The following is a 16,999-nucleotide window of genomic DNA, read 5'->3' as shown; positions in this document are numbered from 1 at the left end:
CTGAGCATTGATGTGGAAAAAAAATTAAAAAATTGTGAATTACATATTATAATAAAGAACTTACCCCATTACACAGGAAAGTGTAAACTCAAATACGAAGAACATGTCCGTCCAACCTTCATACTCAAAGCCTGCCAGAAAAAGGAAGAAGAAGAATTGCATCAACATGACGAGGACAAACATAAATGAATCCATTAAACGGTCCAATAAAAAAAAAAAAAAAAAAAAGAAAAAAAAAAAAAAGTGTACAGATTCCTTTACACCAGGGGTAGGAAACCACTTATAAAAATGTCATCTCTCACATGCAGGGTCTGCCTAACTTGACTTGAATAACTGCACTGTCTCTTTATATTGTAAAGCACTGTGCAAACTGTTGGCACTATAGATGAACCAGTATATATTAGAATAAAATAAAAAATAGCTGTATCCAAGAATTACAGCATTAAAAAAGATGGCCCAGCAGATGCCATTGCAGTCTAAAGGTGGCAGCTTTTAGTTGCACTGTAAAGGATTTGGTCAAACCTCCAGCCTGTATGTGATCATTCTATCAGAGCCAACATAGTGAAGGGCATGATCAGAAAGCACTCTGATTGGTTGCCCATCTTTAGCGACACGCGAAAAGAAATAAATAAAAGAAGGAGGTAATAAACGTTTATTTAAGAACAAGCTGAAACTTGGCTAGTGGCTCCCGAGCAGAGGATATCAAATCCCCAATATGGACCTTTGCATACATGAATGTACAGATTGCTGGCAGGAAGGAGTTAAAGTAAAATCAGCACATGGCAATACTAGGAGACGCTGTATCTATTACACAAGGCCTTTCTGTACAAAACTTCATCCTGTAGCAGATTCTAAATCCTGAACACAGGATAAGCGGAGACGGAAAGTTTGATACAAGATGCGGGTTTAACAAAAAGATTAGAGAAGGCAAAGGACCACGGAGGATGGGGCAGTGCGGACTTCCACACAGGAGGGCTTTGTGTATTGGATTTGTACTCTAGCTACTAGCAGCGTGCACACTGGCGGTTTTCTCCGCCTGCCCCGACATCTACACAATGGTCCCATTCTACTGCGAAAGGAGACAAGCCATTCCGACACCGCACTTGGCTCACCTTCATCAAGTTTCCCCACTAGAAAGTGATCTCACGGCTTTATTTAGCAAGGCTGCTGTGTATTATCATTTTGTGACATTAAAGTGGTTGTAAAGCCACTGTTATTCCACACATATACATTTTTTTTTTTATCTCTCCCTCTCCCATATATTTTATATATTTATTTGCACAGAGCAGCCCAGATCCTCCTCTTCCTGGGTCCCTCTTCTGTGTTCCTGGCCCCTCCCTCCCTCCTGTTGAGTACCCCCCCCCCCGGTCAGCAGCTTGCTTTGGGGGCACCCGAGCCAAGGCACAGGCCATGTGTCCATTCAGACACGGAACCCCCGACACGGCCCCCTCTCCCCCGATTGGCTAACTGACTGATTGGCAGCCGCGGGAGCCGATGGCACCGCTGCTGTGTCTCAGCCAATCAGGAGGGGAGTCCCGGACACTCGTCGACTTTGCTGGAGAGAGATGGAGCTCAGATAAGCAATTAGTGGGTGCTGGGGAGGCCACTACACAAACTTTTTTTTTAGCCTAATGCATTAAGATAAGAAACACCTTCTGCCTTTACAACGCCTTTAAGTTATGTGCCCCAGTGTATGTGCTTTTTAAAAAAAAAAAAATATCCGGCCGTACACCTTATTTCATAGCGCCGCTCGACACTCACATGACCGCCCGCCGCTCTACTCCCCCGATCTGATAACTACAGCAGGAGGGGCTGAGAATCCCCCCGCTGATGTCAGCCAGGAGTAGAGCGGCAGGCGGACATGTGAGCCGAGTGCTGCTATGAAATAAGGTAGAAAGCGACTTTTTTAAAAAAAAAAAAAAAAAAAAAAAAAAAAAAAAAAAAAAAAAAAAAGCACATACACCGGGGCACATAAATTAAAGTGGTTGTAAACCCCATGCATGAAGTCTGACCTGGGCGCATATCTGTAGTGTTTACTTATCTCTCTCCAAAGTTCTAAGTCCCTTGTCTTTCTGCTGCTCCTTTCCCTCTGTTATCAGCATGATAACTTCTGACAAGCTCTCTGACACACGAGATAAAAGCAGCTGGAAATTTGTGTAGGGGAGGGAACTTAGACAGTAGATAAACAGAGAGCTTGTCTATTCACAGCACAGCTCTGCAAGTTTATTTGTTCCTGTGCCTATGTGGAGGGAGGGGTGTGCCTTTCCATCAGCTCACACAGTGTATGCCAAGAATCCACTTCCACTGCTGAAACAGGAAGAAAAAGATTTGTAACCAGTTTCAGCCAAGATTCGATCCATGCATGGGTAGGCTGGGTACAACCAGACTATCAGATTTTACATTATTATGATGATAATTATATAGGATTTATATAGCGCCGACAGTTTACGCAATGCTTTACAACTTGAGGGTAGACAGTACAACTACACTTTAATACAGTAGGATTCAAAGAGCCCTGCTCCTTAGAGCTTACAATCTAGAAGGGAGGGTCAAGAGATAAAAAAAAAAAAAAAAAAAAAAAAACCCTGTGGGGGGTGGGCTGATTGAGAAAATAAAATGTACAGTTGTAAGGTGGGGGACCAGATAGGCTTTTCTTTCCTGCAACCCGTGCTTGCGGGGGAGGGGAGGGGAGGGGGGGGGGGGAAAATCGCTACTATGCCCGGCTTAACACACCAATTGTGCTGTAATTACTTATCTCACTTCTTTGGAACATCAAAGCATAAATATGTGGCATAAACATGACATCTAACAAATGATTACAGCCTCTCCAGGGAACGAATTCAAGAGGCGAGCCAACGCTTCCGGCTCTCAGATTTCTATTTTTAGTGCCCTGTATGCTGCAGTAGTTTTCTTCCTCTTCTTGGGAAAACGAATAGGCAAAGAGCAAAAAAAAAATAAAAAATAAAAGGTGAAGTAACAGATTGTGTGCACATTCCTTCCATGGTGTTTAATGAAGCAAATAAATCTATGAAATGTCATATCTGATAATACAAATGACCTGACATATCACTGTATATAGCATTGTAAACCATGCAGGCATTTCCACACCTTGAAGTGTCATTTCTCTGACAACACAATGATTTGTATTCTTCTGATGGTTTACATTACATGGTATTGTACGCTATGCCGGCATATCCACACCTGACAAGTTGCTATAGAGTCCAACAAAAGATTCACAGACAACAATCTCACCTTCTGGATATCCCCGGTCATGTAAGCGATGGCCAACGTGGGGACAAGCATGAACAGTGCATTGTAATACAGCAAGCCATACTTTCCAAGTTCCTGGAAAGATAAAAAATACTTTGTAACACCAACTGTAAAACCAATTACATGTATTTACTTTTACTTCATTGTATTGCCAAAGCATAAAAATACACAGCCCAAACCACACACTTAAAGCTGTATTAAAGCCAAACACAGGGGAATATTATTAATAAATGGTAGGAGGGGTCTTGGGGGTAAAAATTTTGCAGCAACCTTTGGCTTTCCCAAAGAACAGGAGGTCCCCACATGCCATTCCTGTGCAGCAGGACCACCCTCATGTTACCATGCAATAGAAGCACAGAGATCCCCCATCCAATTCAGCATCCCATTCCCATTCCTTTTTTTTGGCCTTAGTTTTACAATAAATAAAATATACAGAGTATTTCAGCACATTATTTGTGCTGAAAAAGCCCCCTCGGCTTATTCTCGAATCAAGCACTTTTCTGCAGCAGAATGACCTTTTCTGAACCGACTTTGGGGCCCCGTATCTGGGGGGCCACTTGGTGCTAGGAACCCCAGTGGAACTAGCACTACAACATATCCAAAGCTGGGGTTCCTAGCACCAAGTGGCCCTGAGATATGGGGCCCCAAAGTCGGTCAACTGTGTCCATCTGCAGCAATGTCATGTCGAGACCCTTTGGGTCCAGAGACCCCAAATTTTGGCTGCAGCTAGGGGGCATCTAGGAGCCCTTAACTACCGAGTTTGAAGTTCGGGGGACCTATGGCTGCAAATGGGCACAGTTGACCCTCTTTTTCACTTACAGTAGCTACGCATTTCTCACCCTAGGCTTGTACTTGAGTCAATACGTTTTCCTAGTTTGTGGTAAAATTATGTGCCTCGGCTTATACGTGAGTATATACGGTACATCTCTCAATATGCTCACCTTGGAATCCAGCTTCTGCTTTACATAAGCCCCATTGGCCGCTGTCAAGACATCGTTGACCAGGATGAATATGTACCCTTCAAGGTCAAATGCCAGATCAGTACTGAAAAATAAAAAAACAAACAAAAAAGTTGAGCTAACTATTATAGTAGACTCCTTATTCACACATCACATGAATAAAAACATGTCAGCATTACTCCATCACGCTGAATACTTTAAGGCCGGGTTCACATGTGTGACTTGGATGCGGTTTCCACCGCATCCAATTCACATGTCAGGCAAGGGTGACCGGCTCTCAATGGAGTCAGATCACACAGGTCCGAGGCAGCCACAGTGCGAATGCCAAAACTGTCCGGTGCGTCTTTGGGTCTGGCTCAGGTGCTCAGTCCCAATACATAGTAAGGGTGTCAAGATCAATAAAAGTCAATAACGATGAAGAGGACTGTGGTCTCCAGGGGGAGAGAGACTGCCTGTACTGGGGTCTGGGAACCCGCGCTGAAAGAGAAGGCGATCTGGCTGAGGAAGGAGGCGTGACTAGCTTCCGAAACACATTCCGATTGGCTGTTCCATCCCCTGAACTGAAAGGTGATTTCTGGCTTGTGCCAGCTCGCTGATCAGCGTCCTCTCTCATCCATCCACCGGAGCCGCCACGAGGAGAGACTACCCAATCGTGGGCAGGATCACCTTCTGAGCTTCCTCCTGTCCCAGACCTCCACACTTGACACCCTCTGTGAGTGGAGCCGGTTATTAATTTGTTCCTAAGGCACTGTGCTACACCAGTGGCCGCCTGTCACCGTTCTCTCCCTTCCCTCTTCTGCAAACATTGTTGCACTACAAAAAGGACTATAAAAAAGTAGTGTTACATAGTGTGTATTTTTATACAAGATATAGATTGATACACTTATGCCGCGTACACATGATCGGAAATGCCACCAGCAAAACTCTGATGAGAGCTTTTGGTCCGAAATTCCGACCGTGTGTATGGTCCATCGGACTTTTGCTGGCGGAATACCCGCCAGCAAAAGATTGAGAGCGGGTTCTCTATTCTTCGGTCGGAAAATGCGGTCGTCTGTATGCAATTCCAACGCGCGAAAAAACTACGCATGCTCGGAAACAATTGGACGCATGCTCGGAAGCACTGAACTTCATTTTCTCGGCTCGTCGTAGTGTTGTACGTCACCGCGTTCTTGACGGTTGAAAGAACAGAGAACTTGTGTGTGACCGTGTGTATGCAAGGCAAGCTTGAGCGGAATTCCGTCGGAAAAAACCATCCAAGGTTTTTCAGACGGAAATTCCGCTCGTGTGTACACGGCATTACTGTAGCACCCAATAGAAAATGCACCTGCACAGTCCCACAAATACCCGCTGATCCTGCCAGTGAAGTGCAGCTTCCTGTGTTGGGGTGGCAACAATACTGCACTGCTCCTGACTTCAGAGAGGAGTTTCCACCCTCATGCTTGCATTGGGTTTGGCTATTGCCATTGCGGCTACAGATTAAAAAGCCTGTAGCTTGCTAGTCAGCACCTGGCCACACCTAGTCCTGCCCAATGCTTTCTGGATTGACAGCACTGCCTCTGTTGCGGAAAACCTCCCATTTTAAAAGAACATCGGATGCAGATAATGCCCACATACAGAGCTTCAATGACTAAAAAGAACTGCATGCTAATAAATGAAAGACAGGTCAGGGACAGTCAGGCTGAGGAGGAAAGGATTAGATGCTTGACATCCTCCAGCCAGGAAAATGAGAGGGCCTCCGACTTGCTGCAGCTTCTAATGCACATTGTGAGAAGCTCACAGTGTGCAGTGAAATCAGAGTAAGCAACTTCAGTTCAAGAGAGGAGTACAACTGTGCAAGACTGAAGGGAAGGCCAGGGGTTAGATCTAAAAGCGATTTTACTGCCCTTTACTGCATTAAGGTCTATAGTCCGAGTTCCTTCACCTTAAAACAGACAAACGTCTTATTGACTTGCACTCACCTGGCAGCGATAAATGCCCCTAAAATCATAGCGAATACTGTCATCTGAATACTGCGAGAAAACTTCTTCCTACACAAAAGGAAATAAAATACAATAAAATGTGGATTATTTGATAAGGAAAGGCTGTGCAGCCAAATGCAGAAAAAAACATTGTCTGTTCCCCGTCCTTAAAATGGAACTCCGGTTAAATTTTCTTATTCCAATTTCTATCTACCATCTCCACGCTACAGTGCTGTCCCACCCAGACTTCCTCCTCGGTCCAGCAACACCGCGCCATTCTGCCCATGGTATGCCAGAAGAAGATTTACACCTTCATAACCAGGCTTTTATAATAATTTTTTTTTTTTTTTTTAAACAGCACTGTGTTGCTTTAACTGACAATGACGCTGTATCCAACCAAAAATGTATATGGTCTTTTTTCCCCCACAAGAGAACTTTGTGGTATTTGATCACCTCTGCAGTTTATCTTTTGCGCTATAAAAAAAAAAAAAAAAAGATAGGAGACACTTTTTTGGGGATCAGTGCCACAAATATGCACTGTACTAATGACACTGGCAGCGAACATCAGGGGCGATCAAAGAGTTAAATGTGTTCCTAAGGAGTACTTTCTAACTGTGGGAAGGCAGAGATCTGTGTTCCTGCTAACAGAACACCAATTAGCTCTCGCTGTGTCCAACCACAGTGGGAGAAGACGAGGACGAGGACGAGGACGAGGACGAGGACGAGGACGAGGACGAGGACGAGGACGAGGACGAGGACGAGGACGAGGACTTTCCTATCCATTTACTAATACTAGCAGCACGAGGATTAAAAATATTCAATGTTGATTGGGAGAGTGAAGTTCCATTTTATAGTAAACTTGTAAAAAATAAATAATAATAATAATAACTTACTTGAGTAGAAAGCCCTCAGCCATCATTGTAAACAAAATTGAGAAACGGCGGAGAACTGTGAACATGGGGAGGCTGCAAAATCAAACACAGGATTATTATATGCAAATTCAATCCCATTATTAAAAGGCTTATGCCAAAATATTTATTTTTTTTATGCCGTTTTGAATCGAGATGGGAAAAGGTTAAATTCCTTGCTGTGTACCATTGTGGAAATTTCCCTTTACATCCTGTCCAAAAGACTCATCTCTCCTATCTCTAATGTTTACACCAATATTCATGGTGTTACAGGTTATGAAAGGTAAAAAAAACGTATCCTTTAAGTATGTGCAGGAGTCTGGCCACTAGGTGGAGCTGTGCCTTTGATTTTGGCCTAGTGTTCAACCTCTTACAGAGGGGATATGCAATTGGCGGACCTCTAGCTGATGCCTCTGGGTGTCATGCTTGAGGCTGTCAGTCTTGCTATGCCCCATGGGACTTTTAGTTCTGCAAAAGCTGGAGATCCGCTAATTGCATATCCCTGTCCTACAGGAATAGAACAAGAGGTCAGAGACCATTTCTCTTAGTGAATGCTTGGAGAATTTTTTTTATTTTTTTTTTTTTATGCTGAATAAGTCTCGGTTCACATTGGTGCGATGCGGGAAACCCTGCAAAACCACTGTGGGTTCCCGCATTGCTCCTGACTCGCAAGCAGTTCACACTGACATATGCAAACCGCTGGGAGTGCCAATACAAAAAAAAAAAAAAAAAAATGAATGACACCCCCAGATCGGTTCGCATATCGCAGTGCGAAATCCAATTGCAAACAGATTCTGGTGCGGGGGAAGAAGGGTTCTGCAAGACTTTGGTGCAAATGCGATGCGAATTCAGCCATACAATCTGTATGGCTGAATTTGCATCGCACCAACGTGAACCCAGCCTCAATTATTTATGTACCACTTGCAGTCAGTGCTCTTTGAGGCTGCATTCACACCTGAGATTTTCAAAGTCGTGGGATTTTGTTGATGTCACCAATGCAGAAGGCAGAAAAACACCTGTAATCTGCCTCAAAGAAGCTCATGTTCTTTTTTGGAGCTTAGGGCGTTTTTCAGGCGTTTTGCTTCAGGTGACAAAAACGCTCAGATGTGAACAGGTGCCATTGAAACTAATGGGGGATTTTGCTTTTTGGGCGTTTTACGAGCTGAAACCACGCTCAGGTGTGAGCGCAGCCTAAAGGTTTATTCTGCAGCTAAAAACCTTCACCCTCTGGTCACCTGAAAGAGGTACCATCTTAAATCAGTTACATACAGACTGTCAATGTTGCAAACAGAAATATTTGGAGGAAGTTTTCAGATGCTGGAAGTTCAAGGAACCAAGAAAACATCTGGAAGTAAAATTCAACCCAAGGAGCCCTTAAATAACCACCGACGCAAATCACATGCATTTTACAAGGGATAACTTGCAACAGTATGGCCGGCCATCATTAAAGTGGAAGTAAAGGCCAAAACTAAAATCCCTGCATCTATAGTCCAACATTCCATACACTAATCTAGCTAGGAGAAAAAAAAAAAAACCCACACACATACTTTCTACAGGCACTCCAACCCGATCTTCCAGCAGCGGAAGGATGGATCCCACGTTGAGCCATCAGCCACGGAGGCGGGTGCAGGACACATCCGACAAAGGAAGCCCCATAGTAAGTCTATGGGTGACGTCACTCCCCATTAATTTCACAGCCGGTGTCGGCTGTATCCTCTGCAGGCCTTCCGCCGCTGGAGATCGGTCTCGGATCGTCAGCAGAAAAAGATATGTATAGCAATTTTTTTTCTTTTCAGGGCCAGATAGGTTAGTGTTAGAATGTTGGTGGCTATAGATGCAGGGATTTTAGTTTTAGCCCCGGACTTCCACTTCAAGGCTCGATGCACATCTATGTTTGTTGCTTTTGAACGTTTCGGCAGTGCTTTTTTCTGTGCTGGCTGTGGTTTTTACAGCGATTTCACCGCGATTTGCGGGTTTTTTTTTTTTGGAAAATTTGTTGAGCAGATTTTAAAAACTCAAATCGTGGAAGAAAAAAAAAAAAAAAAAAAAAAAAAAAAAACCACACACACTTTATGCTTTTCTGCAGCTTCTCCATTGTCCATTGAAGTCTACCAAAAAAAGCACCGTTTTGCATTTAAAAAAGTCCGACCCTCTGCAAAAAGAGGCACAAAAACGCATTGATGTGAATGTGTTCCATCCATGCCACAGCATCACAAAGCAGGGAAACTGACGCGTTTCACACTGTAGCCAGTGCTTAATCATAGCTTGATTAATTAGCTTGAGCTAGGATTAAGCACCAACTACAGTGTGAAACGCGTCACCTTTCCTGCTTTGTGATGCTGTGGCATGTATTTTTATGATTATACTTAAATAAAGATCGAAGATTACTTTTGAGTGCGGCGGTCCAGGATTTCGCGTTTACCTCTCAATTACCAGCATTGCCTGCACCTGTTACTTCCAGCATGGAGAAAATGTCTGTTCCTCACAGACCTCTTTCAGAGCGGTGATCTCTCTCTCTCTGCTACTTCTGAACATATGATAGCATGTTACCATGCCTTGTGGTGCACTGCAACCCACGTGCATGGGCAAGGCATGTGCCCCTCCAGCACACCAGAGTGCGTTTTCACCCAACAGTAAACCAGTACTTCGAGAAATAAGGTGCCTGCCATCGTTGGTCTCCGGAACATACAGGTTTGCCATTTGCAGTGCTAATCCACTACATTCTATAGGAAACGCATGATCTCCCTCCTCAAATCCCTCCCATTCATCTCATAATCAGTGGCACAAGGACACCGATAACGGTTAACACAACCACCACAAAGTCTCAGGACACAATTCCATTTTTTGTTCTTCAACCACTTTAGCGCTAAGGGTTAAAAGGAGAAGTGCAGGGGGAAGCTCGTTTGGCTGTACTTCTCCTGTGGATCACAGGAGTTCAGTTTGTTCTGCACTCCTGTGACCCATATTCAGCAGACAGTGGCCTGAAGCCCGCTGTCGGCTGACGTCACAGAGGCGGTCCAGGCTGGGGCAAGATCATGACAATATGGGTCGGCATCCGTCCAGAACCCTGGACCAGCACCTGGCCGAGCAGAGCAGACAGCGGCGACTGACAGTCACCAGCTCACAGAGCTCTGAGAACTGAGTGATTGGTGGGGCTTGATCGTTCAGTTCTCAGTCTTAGAGGCGGTGGGGGACAGATCCTGCATCCACCTGGGCAAGTAGAATTTATTTTTTTCTTAAATAAAATCCCATACTTCTCTAGCAGCAGATAAAAAAAAAAAAACAAGCTTCTAACACAAACAAGAGATCCAGGCAGCTGTGTAGCCACCTGATCACTTTTTCAATACAGGTGGTGTGATCAGACTTCATCGTGTGATCAATATTTCCAACACCACAGCTCACATTTAATCGCATTTAACTGATGGGCAGCAAAGGCTTTAAAGTGTTCCCAATGAAGATTTTTGGGTACCATAGCTTATCGCAGGATCACAGGCACATTAAAATTTAAGACTGGACATGTTTGGTATCCATTTACTCGACGCAACCTCATGTTTTTTTTTATTTTACCAAAAAATGTAAGTATGCTATTGCAAGTGCCATGATGAAGATCTGAACGGCCGAAATGCGATGGCCTTTTTTCATAAATTGAGAGTGCGGATCGGGAGTCGGTCGGCCCGCTTCTGTCGGACAGACCAACCTACACAAGGGTCAAAGGTTAGCTTTTTTTTTTTTTTAAATCGGCTGTGGTCGCCCGACATTCGGCCCATGTGTACGGTGCTTTAGAGCCGCACTGGTTAAGCAGGTGCCAGTCTGGGCTCTGGAGAGAAGAAGAGGCGATCGACTTACTTTAGCTTCTTTGTGCTGAACAATCCTGTGATTTGATTGCCGAAATACAGGAGAGGTAGTGGAAAAGTCTGAAATAAAACACAAAATACCATTAACTGGGTTTTATTAGGAAGGAATGGTTAACTAAAAAAGGTGCCAGAAAATGTAAAATAATCCCATTATATTCATCAACAGAATCTATATTGTACAGAAACATTTTTCACAAGTTGTAAGACCCCATAAACACTATTAGATTTTCTGCAGATTTTTGTCTTCAGATTTAACAAAACCATATAACATGGGGGTCAAACCTTAGGAGTTTCAGCTTGTATGCAATCAGGCAGGCCCTTGCACTACATGGTTTTGGTAAATCTGAAGACAAAAATCTGCAGAAAATCTAATAGTGTGTATGGGGGTCTTAAGTGAATGTCATCAGCATCATATAAAAATGGCATACATTTGTCAAACCATTTTGGTCTGTATACGTCCATGTGTGTACTCCTGCAGGATGCACCCCGACGGGACTACTAACAGAACAGGAGTGCAGCCAGTCAACAACTTTTTTTTTTTTTTCACCCATTAATAGTTCTGTAATTGAAGATTTTCTGGAATCCCCCACCCTGCGGCACTTTATGGTATACACATGAGGAAAAAAAAAAAACACAAAACAAATTTTCAAAGCCGAGAACTTAGGAAAGTTTGTGCCACTGCCCCGCCTCCTGAATGGCCATGAGACTAGCGAGTGATCAGAGCAACCCTGAGCTTCATTCTTCCAACAAGCCCACCTGAGAACCCCCGTCCTCTATACCCATCATCCAATATACAAAGCAACTACTGCAAGCCTGATTTCAGCTTTCTGCTAATATGAAGAAGCTCACTAATAAAGATTTCTGGTAACGACACTATCCGAACTGAAAACAGGAATTCATAACCTTTGAAGGGACAGAGGTGAGCCAACGCCTGTATAATATAGGATTATAGACACACACACACCCCTTATAAATCACTTTTAAGGAACCTGCTGCAGTCCATTTCTTTTGATCAATAATGCGCGCTCTATGACTCCGTGTTCTAGGACAATAAAACATCAAACACACACACACACAAAACTGAAATGTAATAAATCACCCACTCCTATTATGAAAATACAAAATTTTAAATCTTGTTTAACCACTTCCCGACCACCCACTGCAAATATACTGCGGCAGGGCAGCCACTTTGTGCCAGATCACGTACTTAGCACACGATCGGAAAATTTCTCAGGTCTGGGGCACGCCCCCCTGTGATCTCACACACACACGGATCCCAGCAGCAGGTACCGCAGACTCAATGCTGTCACCCGCTGATTGTACGGTACACAGGCAGAACAAGCGATCTGCCAGTACAGAAGGTTTTGAGCCTGTGTTCCTTCCCATAGTAGAAGCAACTCACCATTGAGAAAGCACATTTAACCCCCTTGATCGCCAGTAATGCTAACCCCTTCCCAGCCAGTGTCATTAGTAGAGTGAATTTTTTTTTTTTAAGCACTGATCACTGTATTCGTGTCATTGGTCCCCAAAATAAAAAAGAAAAACATTTTTTTTTTTTTTTTTAAAAGTCAGGTGGTGTCCAATTTGTCTGCCGCAATATATATATATATATATATATATATATATATATATATATATATATATATATATATATATATATATATATATATATATATATATATATATATATATACACACACACACACACACATATACATACACACACACACTGAGAATACATATTGGTCTGAATTAATGAAGACTTTTTTTGGATAGGTTCATGGCAGGAAGGAAATTTAAAAAAAAAAGTTTTTTTTAATATTGTCGGTCTTTGTTTATAGCACACAAAAAAAAAAAAAAAAAAAAAAAAAGAGAAGGTGATCAAATACCACCAAAAGAAAGCTCTATTTGTGGGAAAAATTAAAGATTTGGGTAGTGTCGCACAACCATGCAATCTTCAGTTAACCACTTTAGCCCCAGAAGGTTTACCGCCCCCCCCCCCCCCCTTAATGAGCAGGATATTTTTAACAATACAGCAATGCTTTGCTTTAACCGACAATTGCACTGTCGTGCGGCTCTGTACCCAAATAAAAACAGGTGTCCCCCCCCCAACAAGGAGCTTTCTTTTGGTGGTATTTGATCACTTCTGAAGGTTTTAAATTTTTTTTTTTTTTTTTTGTGCAAAAAACACCCCACACAAAAAACACGAATTTCTTCATCAATTTAGGCAAATATATATTCTGCTACATTTTTTTTTCCTTCTTACAAAAATGAATCCAATAAGCATATATTGATTGGTTTGAATAAAATTTATAGCGTCTACAAACTATGGCATATATTTATGGAATTTTTATTTCTTTTTTTTTTTGCTAGTAATGGAAGCAATTAGGGATTTTTAGCAGGGCTGGGACATTGCGGCAGACAAATTGACACCAACTGACACTCTTTGGGGGGACCAGTGACACCAATACAGTGATCAGTGCTTAAAAAAAAATAAATAAAAAAAAATTAAAAAAAGCACTGTACAAATGACACTGGCAGGGAAGGGGTTAACATCACAGGCGAACAAAGGGTTAAGTGTGTCCCGGGGGGGGGGGGGGGCGGCTTTCACTAGGGGGAAAAACAGAGATCCTGCTTAGCAGAAACAAAAGATCTCCATTTTTCCATTTTCCCCCCTCTGACAGAACTTAGTTCTTTAATAGCAATGTAATCAACTTGTTGTAACAAAAGTAAATTAGCAGGGAGGAAATTGTTAACAACCCCCCCCGGGTGACGGATTTGCACACAACACATTGTTGTCATTCTCTGTCTGGACGGGTTTCAGACGGGTTGATAAATCGGGGAGGTGTGCTGTACAACCTATACCAGAGATCGAGCCCCGGCAGCCTCTTATTCTGACGGCTCCAACATGTAACTCAATCTCCTGTTCTAAATTTACAAAGCCACAAATAAATTCCATCTCATTTCAGCTTTGTACAGCCAGTCTGTAAATAATCCATCAGAACAAACAAGCCTGGACACAGGGGACACAATACTACAGACTGCCAGAGTCCCTTCACCTTCCAATCAGGACCTGGAAGCCATGACCGATCGTTTCAGCGCAGAACCAGAATGTAGTGCCAGTCCTGGTTTACGATCGCTGTATTGGGAGCTTGGCTTTGTTCACGTCTCCTGCACAGCCAGAGACTGAAAACTTAGGATCGTTGTAATTGGTCTGATCTCTGAAATCATTCTACAGGTATGGGGACTAATTTTTTTTTTTTTTTTTTTTTGGGATATGGTTTAAATCTGACCTCCAGCCTTCCACAGGTTCCTCTACTGGACTGAAATGGCTTACTCTGATTTCACCGCACACTGTGAGCTGCTCACCATGTGCATTACAAGCTGCAGCAAGTCAGATAAAAGTCCTCCTCAATATCCGATAGGATAGATAACCCCGCCTTAGGCTGGATTCACACCTATGCATTTTTAGGCCTCATGCACACGAGACGCTGTTAAACTCGCATTCAGAGGCAGTTGGACACTTTTTTCAACTGCCCGTGAACCCATTCAATGTTATCCTATGTGTCCATGTACACGGTCTGGTTTTTTGGCGTTTTTAGGCAGTTGCGTTTAACCTCGTTTTTCCAGAAGCAAAAAAATGGGTTCAGACGCAAAAGTTTTCCACATTTCAGACGCCAAACGCCGGTACCGCGCTTAGCCGCGTTTATAAGTGTTTTTAAAGGAACATTTTATGACCCAACTTTGGGGCCCCATATCTCAGGGCCACTTGGTGCTTGGAACCCCAAATTGGTGTGCAAACAGTGGAACTAGAACTAAGACATATCCAAATTTGGGGTTCCTAGCACCAAGTGGCCCCGAGATACGGGGCCCCAAAGTCGGGTCACAAAATGTCATTCTCTGCTGCAGAAAAGTGCTTGACAATTTGCGACCCGACTTTGGGGCCCCATATCTCAGGGCCACCTAGTGCTAGGAACCCCAAATTTGGTGTGCTACCACAGTGGAACACTATAACATATCCAAATTTGAGGTTCCTAGCACCAAGTGGCCCCGAGATATGGGGGCCCCAAATTCGGGTCACAAAATGTCATTCTCGGCTGCAGAAGTGCTTGACATTTTGCGACCCGACTTTGGGGCCCCATGTCTCGGGGTCACAAAATGTCATTCTCTGCTCTGCAGAGGCTTCTAGATGCAAACGTGGTAAAACGCGGCTAAACGCGGCATGCAAACGCAGCAAAACGGGCGTTTCTAAACGCTGGTGTCAGCTTTTAAAAACACGTGTTCAGCAGAGTTTGCACCGGAGTCTCGTGTGCATGAGGCCTTAGTGCTTTTTGCATTTTGCAGATTTGCACTACAGAACGTGTTCCATAGGAAACCATGTCATATTGACTGTAGTGCAAATCTGCAAAATGCAAAAAAGCACTAAAACTGCATAGGTGTGAATCCAGCCTTATACCATCCAAAAGATGCAATAAAAAGTTGCAGCTTCAGATACAGCAAATCTGATCAGGAGACAATCCCAGGTCTGTGGCCCAGTCAGTGCCGCTTACCAGTGCCACCTATCAGTGCCCATCAGTGCCGCCTATCAGTGCCCATCAGTGCCGCCTATCAGTGCCCATCATCAGTGCCCGTCAGTGCCACCTCATTGGTGCCACCTCATCGGTGCCCATCAGTGCCGCCGTATCAGTGCCAGTCAGTGCCCGTCAGTGCAGCCATATCAGTGCCCGTCATTGAAGAAGAAAACGTACTTATTTACAAAAAATTTTTAACAGAAACAAAGAAAAACTTGTTTTTTTCAAAATTTTCGGTCTTTTTTTATTTGTTGCGCAAAAAATAAAAACCGCAGAGGTGATCAAATACCACCAAAAGAAAGCTCTATTTGTGGGAACAAAATGATAAAAAATTTGTTTGGGTACAGTGTAGCATGACTGTGCAATTGTCATTCAAATTGCGACAGCGCTGAAAGCTGAAAATTGGTCTGGGCGGGAAGGTGTCTAAGTGCCTGGTATTGAAGTGGTTAAAAAGGCAAATTTTTTTCAAATGATTTTTTTTTTTTTTTTTATTGCATTTTAGTGTAAATGAGATCTTAGGTCTTTTTGACCCCAGATCTCATATTTAAGAGGTCCTGTCATGCTTTTTTCTATTACAAGGGATGAGAAATCGAACTGAGAGGAGGAAGTACAGGGTTCTTGTCCGACAGCCCGCAAACATATTTAAGTATCCACTTTTATTACATGTATTTTTGTTTGAGTTTGACTATAGAATTTAGCCTGATTGTTAATTTTTTTTCATAGATTAAATTGTAGCGTTATAGATATCAAACATCTGTCCCTGAGGAAGCCATCACTGGCGAAACATGTCGGACATCTAAATACCTACCTGCGGAACTGGCCGCCACGCTCCTCTGGCCAAGTTTCGTAAATAGAATTCTCGCTACATAATTGTTTTTAAATACGTTAACTATGACGCACACCATGTTTCTGTGAACTGTATGTCGACTTTTTAGAATCTTTTGTTAATAAAATACTTTTTGTTTTTATTCACGTGTAACGTGTATGTTTTGGCACCGCTATAATCCCTTTACTTCCTCCTCTCAGTTTGATTTCTCAACCTATTGGGATGAGGTGCCGTATTACATTGAGGGTCACCCAGTCACTTTCATTTTCATCTATTACAAGGGATGTTTACATTAATTGTAATAGGAATAAAAGTGACAATTTTTTTTTTCAAAAACAGTGTAAAAATAAAAATTTTTAAACCCCCCCCCTGTCCCGACGAGCTCGCGCGCAGAAGCGAACGCATATGAAAACGGTGGTCAAACCACACATGTGAGGTATCGCCGCGACCGGTAGAGCGAGAGCAATAATTCTATCCCTAGACCTCCTCTGTACCGCAAAATATGCAACCTGCAGAATTTTTTTAACATCGCCTATGGAGATTTGAGGGTAAAAGTTTGACGCCATTCCACGAGCGGGCGCAATTTTCAAGCGTGACATGTTGGGTATCAATTTACTTGGTGTAACATATTTCACAATATAAATAAAAATTGG

At 43.1% G+C, this 16,999-nt stretch overlaps 1 protein-coding gene across 1 annotated transcript in view; it reads right to left on the bottom strand.

The window, feature by feature from the left end:
- Positions 1 to 16,999, bottom strand: part of SLC35D1 (solute carrier family 35 member D1) — a 34,451-nt gene that overhangs the window by 8,620 nt on the left and 8,832 nt on the right. The window contains exons 4-9 of the mRNA XM_073593781.1: positions 10,942 to 11,009; positions 7,081 to 7,152; positions 6,188 to 6,256; positions 4,212 to 4,314; positions 3,238 to 3,345; positions 65 to 123 (exon numbers count right to left, since the gene is read on the bottom strand). Of these exons, the coding sequence (XP_073449882.1) occupies positions 65 to 123; positions 3,238 to 3,345; positions 4,212 to 4,314; positions 6,188 to 6,256; positions 7,081 to 7,152; positions 10,942 to 11,009 (479 nt within the window). The remainder of the gene's footprint in view (positions 1 to 64; positions 124 to 3,237; positions 3,346 to 4,211; positions 4,315 to 6,187; positions 6,257 to 7,080; positions 7,153 to 10,941; positions 11,010 to 16,999) is intronic.

Source organism: Aquarana catesbeiana, linkage group LG07, assembly GCF_042186555.1.
Source record: "Aquarana catesbeiana isolate 2022-GZ linkage group LG07, ASM4218655v1, whole genome shotgun sequence".
In the NCBI taxonomy this organism is placed as follows: Eukaryota; Metazoa; Chordata; class Amphibia; order Anura; family Ranidae; genus Aquarana; species Aquarana catesbeiana.
This window is presented reverse-complemented; position numbering and strand designations above follow the sequence as displayed.